The sequence below is a fragment of the Caretta caretta genome, chromosome 6, assembly GCF_965140235.1.
Source record: "Caretta caretta isolate rCarCar2 chromosome 6, rCarCar1.hap1, whole genome shotgun sequence".
Taxonomy (NCBI): domain Eukaryota; kingdom Metazoa; phylum Chordata; order Testudines; family Cheloniidae; genus Caretta; species Caretta caretta.
Window position 1 is genome coordinate 10700686 of NC_134211.1, and position 16293 is coordinate 10716978.

The 16293-nt window shown below is 54.3% G+C and overlaps 1 protein-coding gene across 8 annotated transcripts in view; it reads right to left on the bottom strand.

The window, feature by feature from the left end:
- The window catches only part of AGBL2 (AGBL carboxypeptidase 2), a 64423-nt gene that overhangs the window by 1665 nt on the left and 46465 nt on the right, over positions 1 to 16293 (bottom strand). For 5 of the 8 annotated variants that reach the window (XM_075129205.1, XM_075129201.1, XM_075129203.1 and 2 more), the window contains 2 exons: positions 6296 to 6517; positions 5052 to 5103 (listed from right to left, as the gene is read on the bottom strand). In XM_075129205.1, the coding sequence (XP_074985306.1) occupies positions 5052 to 5103; positions 6296 to 6517 (274 nt within the window). The remainder of the gene's footprint in view (positions 1 to 5051; positions 5104 to 6295; positions 6518 to 16293) is intronic. The other 3 variants (XM_075129207.1, XM_075129206.1, XM_075129204.1) reach the window with 1 other exon arrangement.

The following is a 16293-nucleotide window of genomic DNA, read 5'->3' on the forward strand; positions in this document are numbered from 1 at the left end:
TCTGCTCCCCCCTTACACTGGTGCATCAGGGGGCATCTCTGATCCCAGGAACAAGGCCCCCCCATTCTCACTGTGCACTGCAGAGGAAGGAGGCAGATTAGAGCCAAAAGTCACAGCGGCAGGGCTCAGCCCCCCCCTTCCCAGAAAACTCCCCAGGGAGAAGGCTCCCTAGCCTAACCCAGGGCTGCCTCAGGCAGGGCTCCCCCAGATTTCACCCATTACAGCGCAGCTCAGTAGCAAGCTCACCACCATGACAGCCTGGACTAGGAATCCCTGGGACCCCTACAGCTACAGCTGGTCAGTTAAAAGCCCTGGTCCGTTTATTCTACAATCCACACACATGCTCAGATTGTCTTGAAAGCTGCCGTGCCCACTGAGGAGCTGGGGTAGAGTTTGTGCTGCAAATTTGGTGTCATTTGGCTAAGCAGCTCCCAGGATCCAGCTGCTGCAAATGACCTCATTTTCTAGTCAGCTGGTTCTTAGGGTTTTGCAAGTGGCCAAGGGAAAATGAAGCCCAGTATCCACGGCGCTCCGATCCCTCTCCCAGCTCCCGCTGGCTTCTGACTGGCTTACAGGGAAAACCGTTCCTTACCTGCACTCCGACCATTGTTCTGCGAGGGGTGGGGGCAGACACGCATTCCACTCAGGTGGGCACGCCCAGTGCCCCAAAGCCAGAGAACTCTGTGTAGCAAAGCCCCTTGGGGTACCGCACGCACCCCCAGGACCCCAGCCCAGCCCCCGTCAGTTCCTTCACACTGGCAGCCATTTGTCTGGAGACTCCGATGCAGAGGGACCCGAGGGCATGCCGGGGAGTACACGACTGCGCCCACCTCTCAAAGAACAACAGTAACTGTAACCATGAGTAACCGTTTCTTCTCCCAGTGGTTGTAGATGTGCAGACCACTTGGGTGACTTGCAAGCAGTAGTGGCTCGGCGTCTATTTAAATAGTGACTGCAGAACTGCTCTTCCACAGCTCACTTCCGCCCTAGAAGCCTTCCTGACCGTGTAGTTTGGTAAAGTTGGATACGGAAGACTCAGTAGCAGCCCTGAATATATCTAATATGGGAACAACGCTGAGAAATGCCACTAAGGCAGCCTGGTGTTTGCTACACCCTATTGTAATGCAGGAAGTAATCTGTCTGGAAACTGTCTGCGCCGAAACCACTTGACCGCTCTTCTGGTCTGCACAGGAGACATCACGCCGCAGTGATAATAAAACTGGCTTAGTCCCATCCAGACAGAAAGCCAGGTTCGTCTTACATGCAACATAGGAAGGTGCTGGTCATCTGCACTGGAGTGCAGCTTAGGAAAAATACAGGCAACTGTATAGTTTGATTAAGGTGACGTGGTGACACTTTAGACAAACATTTTGGATGTGGCCTTAAGGCTCCTCTGTCTTTCACTAGCTGAATGTCTGGAGGTCCTGTCATTAGGGCCTGAGTTCACCTGCCCTCCTTGCTGACGTTATAGCAATAAGAAAGGCGGTCTTTTGGCAAAGGAAGGACAGAGTACAGGTTGCTAGAGGCTCAAATAGCGGCCCTGTAAGGGCAGCAAGCACAGTGTTAAGTTCCAACAGGGGAACCTCTTCTTTATAGGTGGGAAGAGGCAAACAACACCTTGCAGACATCTAACAACCATGGGGCTGGAAAATACCGACTTCCCGTGGATCAGGGAATGAAACACTGAGATTGGTGCCAAGTTGACCCTCAATGGCTGAGAGCAGGCCCCATGGTTTACGATGTAACCGGTAATCTAAAATGTCCTGAACCCGGACTAGTACCAATCGAATTCCCCGAGTCAATGACAAACCCAAAAAGCATTTCCACTTGGCCGAAGAGGTTGATCTAGTAGATAGCTTCGTATTATTAGCAGAACCTGTTGGACTGCCTCTGAACAGTTCTTTTCCACTTAATCTGAGCACGCAGCATTCATACCAGGAGATGCAAACTGCCGCCATGGTGCGGAGACAGTAGGTCCAGGAAGAGCGCAAGAGGCACAGGACATTGGACCAACTGGCTGTGAAGGCTGGAGAACCAACATTGTCTTGGTCAGGCTAGTTCAATGAGTATCTGTTTGGCCTGATCCAGCTTCATTTTGAGAATGACCTGAGGGACAAGCAGAATTGGGGGAAGGCTGATGCCCAATTCAGTTGAGGGCATTGGTCAGAGAGCCTGGACTGTGACCTGCTCTAGAGCAAAACTGACAGCACTTCTTGTCTTTTGTTGCAAATAGGTTGCCAGATGGAAAGCCCCAGTCCCTGAAGATGGACCTTCACAGAGCACTCATGATTCTTGGAGAAATTCCTGCTGAGCTGATTGGACAATTGATTCTGGGCACCTGGAATGTAGGCAGCTGTGGTAAAGTCTTTCTTGATGCAAAAGTGCCAAAAAGTTATCACTTCCCAACAGAACTGATTGAAGTGGTTTGTTGAACTGGTTTGTTCACACACTACATTGCAGTGGTATTGTCAGGATTTATATAAACAGACGTGCCCCTGATGTGAGAGAGAAAAAACTTGGCACATTGTAAATCACTCAAAGTTTACTTGTTGAGACCTTGGAGGTCGAGTATAGGTGTCAGCCCTCCCTTGGATGTGGGGATCAGAAGTAACCTGAGTAGAACCCCTTTCCCCCAGTGTTGGAGGGGAACTTCTTCTATGGCCCTTGAAGCGCATAGAGTCTGAAGCTCTTGAAGAAAGGCTGTAGTCATCCTCCTTAAGGAGTGTTGGTGAGACTTAAAGTCTTCTGGTGGAATCGTCTGGTGAGGAGGATGACAGGAAGTGGAACAGATGGGCTCCCCTATGGTAAGGCTTGTGCCCGTGATAAGGGGTCACTCTGCTGTAGTAGACTCAGTGGGAGCTGTATCAGTTTGTGTCTCCAGTCTCGGTGGTCCAGGAAGTGAGACAACTGAAGGACAACAGCTCTGGAGTGAGCTGATCATTGAGATCTTGAAGAGTGGTGGGCACTCCAAGGAGGCCAGAGAGGAAATTAATGTGGTACAGGAAGCCAGTATGTACCGGCCCAAGAACTCATGTCCCTGCTGAGGGAACGCTGTTGTCTTGGTAATGATCTTCTGGAGGAAGGGGATGGAAGAAAGAGAGAAGGATTCTGAGCCTGATTGCAAGGAACATCCCAAATAGTGAACAGATGAGTTAAACCTGCCAAGCCCACTAAGTACCCCAATCTGTTTGAGGTCCGGTGAGGAGACTGGACTGGTACCAAGGATGGTACAGTAGTCAGTGCCATGAGTACTGCTTGGGAAGTTGAGCCTGCACTAAAATGCAGTACAGGAAAGGCTGTCAGTCCTGTGCAGAGATCAGTACCCTAGCCGAAGAATGGCTTGGTACTGAAGGTTTGGAGACTGGGACTAGCGCTATCGTCGGAGCCGAAAACGGTATTGGTACCCAAGCAGAATGTCTTGGTGCTGATAATGGGACCAGATCCACCTCTTTGGTGCGCTTCTTAACCGGTAACAAGGGAGAAGCCAGTAATTGTCCATAGTTGAAAGCAACTGACCCACACTGGCCCAGGACTGCAGGGGGCTTCCCCACAGATGAGGACTCCTGTGTCAGAGGTGAATCTGGGACAGAGAGGCAGAGTAAATCAGCTGCTGCCTGAAAAGCCTGTGGTCAGTACTGTCAGTGCCAATGTGCTGGCACCGGACTCAACAGATGTGTCCTGAAGATATTGCCAGAACTGACGGTATGGTACTGGGCAGTTTGCTTCTCAGTACTGGGGAGCGGGTAGATGGTCCTCGTCCTGCTCTATTTTGGACACTCAAGGAGACTTGCTAATGCTCCGCACACTCCTCCTAGAAGAGAAGGAAGAGTCTCTGAGCCCCGGAATGGCTCTGATTAGTTTTGTGAGCCCTCTTCCTTGGAGGACTACAGGAAGGAGAATGGTCCCTTCTCCATGGAGAAGAACCTGAGTCTGGCTGTCTATCAGAAATTGACACTAGCTCCAACACAGTTTGTGAGGCCGGGTGAGCTATGCAAGCTCCCAGATCCTCCTGGGGTTGCTCCTGGAGATGTTACTTCAGGCGTAGGTGTCCAGCAACAAACATTTTCCTTTCCTGTGCCCCTCTCCCAGGCACAACGAGCATCAAATGTGGTGGTCACTAGACGGGACAGCCACATGAAGGACAGTGCTTAAAATTCGGTGAAGGCATAGCGCCAGGCTTACTAACTAACCAGCCACTCATGGAACTGCTAACCCTCACTAACTAGGTAGCTAATGGGGCTAAAACTATTTACAAGGCACACAGAGTGATCTTGCTGTGGTGCAATAACCATGAGAAACTGCAAATCAGGCTGTGGGTGGTGAGAAGGAACTGAGTGCGGGGGGTGGGCACTGCCCTTATATTGCCTCAGGAGGGGCCCTGAGGAGGGACAGGGCGCATGTGCTGCCCCAGCGGGTACTGCTACACAAAGTTCTCCAGCTTTGCTGTGCTGGGCACTCACGCGCCTGAGTGGAAACATGTCTGTAGCCACTCAAAGGAGGACTGCCTCGTGGGAGCTTTTATGCCCTCAGCTATCTACTGCTCAGCCCCCCAAGAGCTAAGTTCCCCTTTGCATGTTGCTGGCTGAGGTTTGCTGGCTTTGCTCGGCCTGGATTTCCGGTTCCTGAAGGATCTCTGGCTGGACCGACCCCTCGACCCTGCCACTTATCTGCCCCTCCCACATTTGCGCTCAAAGGGATGTATGCCCACAGAAACCCCTGGGCTGTTTCTTTATGGAGCCCCCGTGCCAGTCGAAGGCTCAGAGTGCCCCATTCCCTGATCAGTGACTGCTCTGGTCCTGCCTCCTCAGCTGCAGAGCCGAAGGAGCCCCGCTGGCGCTGGGTCCCTGCAGAGCGAAGCAGGCAGGGGTGCTCTTTAGGGCTGGGGAAGCTGGGGGCAGGAGTGCGGTCACTGCGTGTGCTGAGCGGTCAGACCCCCTCAGGCCCACAGCTGGGCTCCGCCTCGGGTACCCCCTCCCCTCCATTCTACACACCTACCCTGCCAGGGTAGGGAGCCCTGGCTGGGGCAGGGGGCGTGGGCCCCAGCACGGTACCTGCTTGGGCTGGCTCCAACCGTGGATGCAGAGTGCGCCAACGTTGAGCGGCCTAGAGACAGAAGAGAGGCAAAGGTCAGAGCACTAAGAAGCAACAGGATCCAGCAACACCTGCTCTGGCTCTAGGTGCGGCCCCACGGGATGTGTGGGAGGTGAGCGAGAGGAGACCCCAGTGCCCTTCCAGGGTACAGCCATGACTGGAGAGATTCCTCTCCCTTCCCCAGCAGCGTATTAATGCCTAGGTCGACAAGGCCTAAGCCTAGGGCAGCAAATTTATAATAGCAGCCAGAAGCTGCTTCCCCCGGTACCAGTTCGTGCCCTCCACCCCTGCCCCAACTCCACCCCTTCCCCACCCCCTCTGCCCCCGTTGGTCCCCTTCCCCAAATCCCCGCCCCAGCCCTGCCTCCTCTCCTGGGCACACCACATTCCCCCCCTTCGCGAAGCTGTTTTGCACACAAGCAATGGCAGGGAGCAGGGAGAAGCAGGACCCGGCGATGCGCTCAGTGGAGGAGTCAGAGTTGGAGCGGAGGTGAGCTGCGACGGGGGGGGGGCTGGGAGCTGCTTGGGGGGGGCAATTATTTCAGGGCCTCGGGCGGCAAAATCATTAATCCACCACTGCCCTTCCCCCACCACAGATCGTCAGCTCCCTCTCTGATGGGGGAGAGTCCTCTCGCACACTTTGCACCCACTGGCTACCCCTAGTGGGACCCACGCGGATCCCATGGGGGTGTTTACCTTGCAGTAGGGATGGGGCCGGGGTGCTGAGAGCCATTGAACCAAACTGTAAACCCTGTGCATGATGGAAACCACTTCAAGCCAGGGGTGCGGTCACCCCCCCCACACACACACCCCTTGTTTCAGCACCTATGAATAGGACCCAAATACCACCATCCTCATAGTGAGGGGAAAGGAATTTCCCCGGAACAGCCCAGCTCTGCCAGGCTCTGGTGGGGTGGGGGGGAGGAATTTCCCAGGAACAGCCCAGCTCTGCCAGGCACTGGGGGCGAGGGGGGTAGGAATTTCCCAGGAACAGCCCAGCTCTGCCAGGCATTGGTGGCTCGGGGGGGGGGGGGGGAAGAAATTTCCCAGGAACAGCCCAGATCTGCCAGGCTCTGGAATGTGGGACTGGGGGGGGCCACTCTGGACCATGGCAGGTGCCTGGCCTGTCTCTTTGACCTGAGTGCGCATTCCCCCTGCAGGAGGGCACTCCCCCACTGTGGTGCCAGATCGCTCCCCGCCCTCACCTGCATGCTGGCTGCCGTGTGGCTCTCCGTCCAGCTGGGCATGGAAGGGCGGGGGGTGCTCTCTGGTGGGTGACACGCCGGCGGGTCTCTGGGGCTGCGGCAGGGTCAGCATGGTGATAAGCAGGGGCTGGGGCTGCCGGGCCTTCCATAAGCGCTCAGGCCCAGGGCTGTGCTGGTGACACAGCTTACTCTCCCATAGACGCTCTTCTGGGAGCAGACAAACTGTGGGGGCAGAGGGTTTGAGCCTAGGGACACAGCCCAGTGCCTGGGAGCTGTGGCAGGTCTGCTCTGACAGGGGGGTCCACCCATTCCTTCACACACACACACCCCACCCATGCCCTTAGCAAGCCACAACTGGGAACTGGCCTACAGAGAGCTTCATCGGGATCTGCCCAGCTCCAAGGGGTGGGTTCATGAGGGACACTGTAGACCCTATGCAAGCGGGCGATGGGGGCACATGCCTTGCACCAGTGTGGGAGTGGGGGACAGGGCAAGTGTCCTGATGATGGGGGCCATCTTGGGTATCCTGCAGGGGGCTCAGAGAGTCTCAAAGAGTCTGCTGCTCCCCCCTCACCAGTCTCCCCCACTCTGCTGCCTCCCAGCTCCCCTTCTGCACTGCCCTCCTAAGAACCTCTGGGAGCAGGCAGGGGAGGTCTGAGACAAGCAAGAGACTCCAAGGCAGCAGAGCAGAGGCATGCCCCCTCTCCCCCAGTTCTCCAGCCAGGGCCTGGCCACGCCACACGAGCAGACATCCCCTCTTAGTACACAGGCTCTCTCTCGAGATGGGGCCATCTGATGGACTTGGGTGGGCCCTGCTCCTTCATGCAGGGAGGGCCTTGCAGCGAGTGGCTGCGTGGAGCGCTGCTGGCAAAGAGACAGGCTTAGCTCTTACCCTTGTCACAGGGAAGCGTGTTCTCTTCATCTCAGGTTCATCCATGCTGCCACCCCCACCCCTTGGTGTTTGGGGCTGGCTTGATCTCCACTGAAAAGTTGGATCAATACAGCAACGCTGGTCAGGGGAGTGAAGAAACCACAGCCCTGACCAGTGTAGCTCTCCTGACAAAACCTCCAGTGCAAACACAGCTATGACAAGGCAGCTTCCATGGACATAGCTACCATCATTCGGGGGAAAAACGGTTACTCACCTTCTTGTAACGGTTGTTTTTCGAGATGTGTTGTTCACCTCCATTCCAATCAGGTGTGCGCACACTGCGTGCACAGTTGTTGGAAAGTTTTCCCTTAGCAGCTCCCGTCGGGTTGGCTATGGAGCCCCCCTGGAGTGGCACCTTCATGGCGCTCAATATATGACCCTGCCAACCCAGCGCCCCCTCAGTTCCTTCTTGCTGACTACTCCAACAGCGGAAGGAGGGTGGGTATTGGAATGGATGTGAACAACACATCTTGAAGAACAGTTACGAGAAGATGAGTAACCGTTTTTTCTACTCCAAGTGCTTGTTCACGTAGATTCCAATCAGGTGACTCCCAAGTTCTACCCTGGAGGTGGGGTCGGAGTTAAGGAATTGCTGATTGGAGCACCACTCTGCCGAATGCTGCATCATCTCTGGTATGTTGGGTGATAGCACAGTGAGAGGTAAATATGCACCGAGGACCATGTTGCTGCCCTGCAAATTTCTTGTATTGGGACCTGGGCCAGGAACGCCGCTGACGAGGCCTGTGCCCTCGTGTGCCGTAGGAGCTGGGGCTGGGGCCTTGACCAGCTCGTAGCACGTGTGGATGCAGGACATGATCCAGGAAGATATTCTTTGAGATGAGAGCAGGAGTGCTTTCATCCGGTCTGCTACCACCATGTACAGCTGGTTTGACTTCCTGAACAGCTAAGTGTGCTCAATGTAGAATGTTAGCACTCGTTGAACATCCAATGAGTGTAGCCTCTGCTCTCGACTACTGGCATGAGGCTTAGGCTAGAAGATAGGTAGAAAAATGTCTTAGTTAGTATGAAAGAGTGACACTACCTTGGGAAGCAAGGCTGGGTGAGGCCTGAGTTGCATCTTATGCTTGTGGAAGACTGTGTAGGGTGGATCGGAGACAAGGGCCTTTAGCTCTGACACCCTCCTAGCTGATGTGATGGCCACCAGGAAGGCTACCTTCCATGATAGAGAAGGCAAGAAGTTGCTATTGACTCAAAAGGGGCCCCATTAATTTGGAGAGGACAAGATTGAGGTCCCATGCTGGGACAGGCTGTCTGGTCTGAAGATATAGGCATTCTAAACCCTTGAGGAAACAGCTTACCATGGGGTTAGCAAATACGGATTGGCCAGATGCTCCAGAGTGAAAGGCTGAGATAACAGCAAGATGTACTTTGATGGATGACACTGCCAGGCCTTGTTGTTTCAGGTACAGAAGGTGCTCTAGAATGAGTGGTACTGACGCCTGGAGTGGAGATGTACGCTGCTGGTCACACCAGCAAGTGGATCTTTTCCACTGAGCTAGATATGTGGTCCTAGTAGATGGTTTCCTACTGCCAAGTAGGACCTCCCTTCCTGGTTCTGAGCACAGAAGCTCCATGGGGTTTAACCATGAAGCTTCCAGGCTGTGCGATGGAGGGACAGACTTTGACTCCCTCAGGGAACTGATGGGCAGGATCCCCTGGGAGAATAACATGAGGGGGAAAGGAGTCCAGGAGAGCTGGCTATATTTTAAAGAATCCTTATTGAGGTTACAGGGACAAACCATGCCGATGTGTAGAAAGAATAGTAAATATGGCAGGCGACCAGCTTGGCTTAACAGTGAAATCCTTGCTGATCTTAAACACAAAAAAGAAGCTTACAAGAAGTGGAAGATTGGACAAATGACCAGGGAGGAGTATATAAATATTGCTCAGGCATGCAGGAGTGAAATCAGGAAGGCCAATCACACTTGGAGTTGCAGCTGGCAAGGGATGTTAAGAGTAACAAGAAGGGTTTCTATGGGTATGTTAGCAACAAGAAGGTCAAGGAAAGTGTGGGAGGCAATCTAGTGGCAGAGGCATAGGCGCCGACTCTGTGGGTGCTCCGGGGCTGGAGCACCCACGGGGAAAAATTGGTGGGTGCTTTGCACCCACCAGCAGCTACTCACCCAGCTCACCTCCGCCTCCACTTCCTCCCCTGAGCATGCCTTCCCCGCTTCTCCCCCTAGCTCCCAGTGCTTGGCGCCGCAAAACAGCTGTTTAGCGGCAGCAAGTGCTGGGAGGGAGGGGGGAGGAGGGGGAATGCAGTGCGCTCGGGGAAGAGGCGGGGCCAGGGCGAGGATTTGGGAAAGAAGTCCAACAGGGGCAGGGAGGGGGCGGAGTTGGGTGGGGACTTTGGGGAAGGGGTTGGAATGGGGGCGGAGCAGGGGTGGGAGAAGGCAGGGCAGGGGTGGAGTCGAGGTGGGGCCAGGGGTGGGGAGAGGGGGTCAAGCACCCACTGGCACCAGGAAAAGTTGGCGCCTATGGACAGAGGATGTGGAAAAAGCTAATGTACTCAATGATTTTTTTGCCTCTGTCTTCACGAACAAGGTCAGCTCCCAGACTACTGCACTGGGCAGCACAGCATGGGGAGGAGGTGACCAGCTCTCTGTGGAGAAAGAAGTGGTTCAGGACTATTTAGAAAAGATGGATGAGCACAAGTCCATGGGGCCAGATGTGCTGCATCCGAGAGTGCTAAAGGAGCTGGCAGATGTGATTGCAGAGCCATTGGCCATTATCTTTGAAAACTCATGGCGATCGGGGGAGATCCTGGATGACTGGAAAAAGGCTAATGTAGTGTCCATCTTTAAAAAAGGGAAGGAGGAGGATCCGGGGAACTACAGGCGAGTGAGCCTCACCTCAGTCCCTGGAAAAATCATGGAGCAGGTCCTCAAGGAATCAATTTTGAAGCACTTAGAGGAGAGAAAATTGATCAGGAACAGTCAGCATGGATTCACCAAGGGCAAGTCATGCCTGACTAACCTAATTGCCTTCTATGCTGAGATAACTGGCTCTCTGGAAGATGGGAAAGCAGTGGACGTGTTATTCCTTGACTTTAGCAAAGCTTTTGATACCGTCTCCCACAGTATTCTTGCCAGCAAGTTAAAGAAGTATGGGCTGGATGAATGGACTATAAGGTGGATAGAAAGCTGGCTAGATCGTTGGGCTCAACAGCTAGTGATAAAATGGCTCCATGTCCAGTTGGCAGCCGGTATCAAGCAGAGTGCCCCAAGGGTCAATCCTGGGGCTAGTTTTGTTCAATATCTTCATTAATGATCTGGAGGATGATGTGGACTGCACTCTCAGCAAGTTTGCAGATGACACTAAACTGGGAGAGGTGGTAGATACGCTAGAGGGTACGGATAGGAAACAAAGGGACTTAGACAAATTAGAAGATTGGGCCAAAAGAAATCCGATGAGGTTCAACAAAGACAAGTGCAGAGTCCTGCACTTAGGGCGGAAGAATCCCATCCACTGCTACAGACTACAGACCGAGTGGCTAGGCAGCAGTTCTGCAGAAAAGGACCTGGGGTTACAGTGGACAAGAAGCTGGATATGAGTCAACAGTGTGCCCTTGTTGCCAAGAAGGCTAACTGCATTTTGGGCTGTATAAGTAAGAGCATTACCAGCAGATCGAGGGAAGTAATCATTCCCCTCTATTCGGCATTGCTGAGGCCTCATCTGGAGTACTGTGTCCAGTTTTGGGCCCCACACTACAAGAAGGATGTGGAAAAATTGGAAAGAGTCCAGTGGAGGGCAACAAAAATTATTAGAAGGCTGGAGCACATGATTTATGAGGAGAGGCTGAGGGAACTGGGATTATTTAGTCTGCAGAAGAGAAGAATGAGGGGGGATTTGATAGCTGCTTTCAACTACTTGAAAGGGAGTTCCAAAGAGGATGGCTCTAGACTGTTCTCAGTGGTAGCAGATGACAGAACAAGGAGTAATGGTCTCAAGTTGCAGTGGGGAAGATTTAAGTTGGATATTAGGAAAAACTTTTTCACTAGGAAGGTGATGAAGCACTGGAATGGGTTACCTAGGGAGGTGGTGCAATCTCCTTCCTTAGAGGTTTTTAAGTTCAGCTTGACAAAGCCCTGGCTGGGATGATGTAGTTGGGGATTAGCCCTGCTTTGAGCAGGGGGTTGGACTAGATGACCTCCTGAGGTCCCTTCCAACCCTGATATTCTATGATTCTATGATTCTATGACTGGAGGTCCAGGTGATGAAGGTGACCATGGTCCTGAGTGATCAGATTGGAATGCAGTGGTAACTCGATTGGAGTGTCCACTGACAGCTCCAGGAGCATGGAGTACCAGTGTTGTCGGGCTACACTCGGGCCACCAGAATTACCTCCACTCTGCCTCTGCAGATCTTGAGAAGTGGCTTGTGCACAAGAGGGATCGGGAGAAAGGCGTCCAACAGGGTTGCCAGGGTATGCATACCTAATGACTTCATAGTCACCCGGGAGTCTTTTAAACTGTGCAGCTTGGAGTCTGTTTGCTCCGAAAATAACCCTGTGCCTTCAAATGGTAGCTCCTGCAGAGTTTGCTGCAGCTCTGGGGGCAACCCAGATGCCTGTAGCCATGAGCTTCTCCTCATGGCTACTCCTGAGGAAAGGGTGCGGGAAGCTGAGTCCGCCAAGTCCAATGAAGCCTGGAGGGAGTTTCACACCACTGCCTTCCCTTCATCAGTGATAGCCGAGAACTTGGCTCTGGAGTCTGGTGGAATCAGCTACTTAAACTTCAACATGGAGGCCCACGAGTTGCGTATATTTTCCTGCCAAAAAGGTCCATCCTTTTAGACTCCTCGGATTTAGGGGCCAGCCCTTGCTGCCCCCGTCTCTCTTTCTCATTCACTGAGAGGAGCATGGCTGTGAGTCAGAGAACAGGTACTCGTATCCCTTGGAGGGAACAAAGTACTTGCACTCTAGGCCCCTGGCGGTGGGCGGGATTGAGGCAGGAGTCTGCCATAGAGTCTTAATATTGCTCTGGATAGTTTTTATCAGTGGCAGAGCTACCCTGGACGCCCTTTGGCGCAAGGATGTCAACCATGGGGTCTTCAGGTTCCATCACCTTCTCCACCTGTAACCCCATGTTACGGGCAATCCTTCGTAGAAGGTCCTGGTGGGCCCTGTGGTCAATTGTGGGGGCCCCCGAGGTTGAAGCTCCTACCACTGCTTCGTCCGGGGACAAAGATGAGGAGGCCAAAGGTTGTATGAGGTCCTTCTGACCCTCCAGCTCCCTGACCTCCTCCTGTTCAGCATCTGGGACCTCTATGGTGACCATAGCTGAGGTGACAGTAGCCTGGCCTTGCAATGAGTCATGCCACCGAGTTGCCTCGGTGGTTGCTTGCGCCACGGTCGCCTCAGAACCATGGGGCATAGGCCGGTCCTTGGCTGTCTGGGTGGTCGATGCTCCGAGGCCACCAAATGGGAGCCCAAAAAGGCCATTGCACCAGAGGCTGCCACTGGGATTGCCATGCCATTGGTGCCTTCCTCCATCGCTTGTTGGATCTATGCCTGCTGTGACGGGAATAGTACGAGTCACCATCCGAGTCCAAAGACACGGATCTCGACTGAGATGATCACAGTGGCGCCGCATGGTGCTGCGCTGGGGACCTGTGGCAAGTTGATGATGCAGGGGACCAGTGTGGAGACACCTGGGCCTGGGACTGAAATCGGGAATCCGATGTCGTGGATCCGATGCCAGGAACTGGTACTGAGAGTATGATACCGAGGGTCAGTGCCAATCTTCTCTCAGAGCCGGGGATCACTGCCACTCCCTCGTTGGTGCTGGGGAGCATCGTGCCACCGGTGCCAGGGAACCCCTTGCGGAGTCCGGTGCCAGACAGCAGTGCCTTGAGGGTGGCAATCTGGAGAGCTGTCAAGGCGAATGGTGCCAGGCAGGAGAGGGTGACCGCTGCGTCATGGCCAGCTTGCCTCTAGATGATACAGGTCGTGGCAGCACCGGGGGGCTTATCTCTGATCACGGGGGGCTGAGGAGCTGTCATCGCTATTAAGTCCTGGGGTGGAGGGTAACTCCAACTCCGCCACGTGGCACTGCCCATCCTTGACAGTCCCCCGTGGGAACCGAAGTTGACGGCGCTGACTCTTGCTGCCTGGACGCTGAGGGCTCCTTCACGGAACGCCCCAGTGCTGCGCCTGCAGGTGCCACTGTTTTCTGCACCGGGGAGCGCCCCCTGTCGGCTTTTCTATGCTGCTTGTACTGCACCAGTGAGTGTGAGTAGTGCTGGGTTGTCTGTGCACGCTGCGGTGCCAGGGAGCGCCAGTGCCGGGTCTCTTAGACTAGAGCGCTTCCTCAGCACCGTGTCACCATGGGCGACGAGTTCCATGGCCCGCGGTGCCCAGGCACCACGGGCCCGGCTCCTGCACTGTCTGAGGCCGGGTCTCTCCCTCGGCCCTGCCTTCTGCCATGGGCGCCCCCCCACGCATCCCCAGGGCCATTTAAAACAGCACAGGGCCCCCACTCACCACCGGCAGCGCAGCAGAGCTGAGCGGCTTCCTGCCTGCTCGCTCCACCTGCCTGCTGGCCCCTCCCTGCAGCCCCTGGGCGGGATGGGTCTGTGTCCCACCCCAAGCGCCCCTGAGGCCAGTGGGAAACTGCGGGGGCAGTGTCTGGGGGTAGCAGCACATGGAGACTCCCAGCCTACCCTGCCTAGAAGCCCCAGGTAAGCGCCGCACCCCGCCACCCCCTCCCAGAACCTGCACCCCCAGCCCGGAGCCTGCACACAGAACCCAAACTCCATCCCAGAGCCTGCACCCCTACCCCCTTCCCACACCTGCCCCCAAACTCCCTCCCAGAGCTTGCACCCCTCACCTCCTCCTACATCCCCACCCCTTGCCCCAGCCCAGAGCCTACACCCAAACTCTGTCCCAGAACCAGAACCCCTCACCACCACCTGCACACCCACCCCCTGCCCTAGCCCGGAGCCTGCACCCAGCACCCAAACTCCGTCCCAGAGCCTGCACCCCAGATTCCCTCCCCCACCCAAACTCCCTCCCAGAGCGCAACCTCTCACCCCTTCTGCACCCCAATCCCCTGCCCCAGCCCAACCTGCACCCCAGACCTCCTCCCCCCACCCAAACTCCCTCCCAGAGCCTTAGGCAGGTGGGGGGCGGAGTTTGGGGGGGCAGGTTCTGGGCACCACCAACATTTCTAGAAACCTGCCGCCCCTGCATGTCACCTACCAATTCCAGGGCACTCCCTACAGACGTGCTCGGTGTGGGGTCTTGGCGGTCCGCAGCAGACGGGATGAAGGGCAGATTCCATGAACAACTGCTTCAATCAGAAATCTCACTCCTTTTTGGTTCTGGGGCGGAAAGCCCTGCAGATCTTTTACCTTTCTATCTGGTGCATCTCTCCCAGACACAAGTTGTGGTGGTCACTCGCTGGCATAGGCTTGCTGCAGGTTCCGCAGGGTTTAAAGCCTTGGGCTCGCGGCATGTCCCGGAGTCTGAGGAAACCCCGCTCCCAAAACTCACTATAGACAATATATACACTAACAACTAAGACTAACTACAACTAAACTAGGATAAGCTAACTATATGAAAGAACACTAAGGGAAGCACTTGCAAACCAAGCGATCGCAGTTCCAACGATTGTCACTGGCGGTAAAAAGGAACTGAGGAGGGGCTGGTCGTCAGGGTCATAGAATCATAGAATATCAGAGTTGGAAGAGACCTCAGGAGGTCATCTAGTCCAACCCCCTGCTCAAAGCAGGACCAAACCCAACTAAATCCTCCCAGCCAGGGCTTTATAAAGCCGAGCCTTAAAAACCTCTAAGGAGGCAGGTCCGATGGTAGTGGGTTATGGCTGGTCCGATGGTAGTGGGTTATCAGAAATTATTACTGTTAGTTTAACTAACCTTTTTGAGGGGAGGGATAGCTCAGTGGTTTGAGCATTGGCCTGCTAAGCCCAGGGTTGGGAGTTCAATCCTTGAGGGGGCCATTTAGGGATCTGGGGCAAAAATTGGGGATTGGCCCTGCTTTGAGCAGGGGGTTGGACTAGATGACCTCCTGAGTTCCCTTCCAACCCTGATATTCTATGATTCTATGAGGGAGATTCCGCCACCTACCTAGGTAACCCATCCAGTGCTTCATGACCCTCCTAGTGAAATAGTGTTTCCTAATATCCAACCCAGATCTCCCCCACTGCAACTTGAGACCATTGCTCCTTGTTCTGTCATCTGCCACCGCTGAGAACAGCCGAGCTCCATCCTCCTTGGAACCCCCTTCAGGTAGTTGAAGGCTGCTATCAAAACCCCCCTCGCTCTTCTCTTCTCCAGACTAAATAACCCCAGTTCCCTCAGCCTCTCCTCATAAGTCATGTGCCCCAGCCCCCTAATCATTTTTTTGCCCACTGCTGGACTCTCTCCAACCTGTCCACAAATATATTTGTGAGCCATATATTGAATGCCATGAAGGTGCCACTCCGGGGGCTCCACAGCCGACCCAATGGGAGCTGCTAAGGGAAAACTTTCCGACAACTGTGCATGTGGCACGCACATACCTGATTGGAATTGACATGAACAAGCACTCGAAGAAGAACTGGAGTTCCTACAGTGACTGGAAAACCCCTTCCATTGGCATAGGCTGCATCTACACGAGGGGGCTATGCCAATATAGTCTGCATAGTGTAGACATACCCTGGGATCTTAAGGTCTCCAGCAGGCATCTGGTGCCCTCCAAGACAATGGGAGTTGGATCAGGGGACTGGATGGAATGACCCTGGAGCTGGGCACTGCATCTCAGCCCGGGCAAGGTAGCTACATTTTATCTTACTCCTGCTCTCAGGGCTTGGTTGCTATGGAGGGCAAACCAGCGTTTGAAGCTTTTTGGGGCTGTGAAGAACACTATTTTGGAGCATCTATAGCTAAGGAGCAGGTTGGGCAATTCATTTCCAGTGTGGCAGAGAAATTCGACCTCTGCCCCAGAACTAGTCTCCTAATTCTGAGCCTGCAACTCCTTTGGTTTGTGGGTTTTAGGTGGAGTGACAAAACTGAGTTTATAATGGAAACTTGGTAGCAGCTTTAA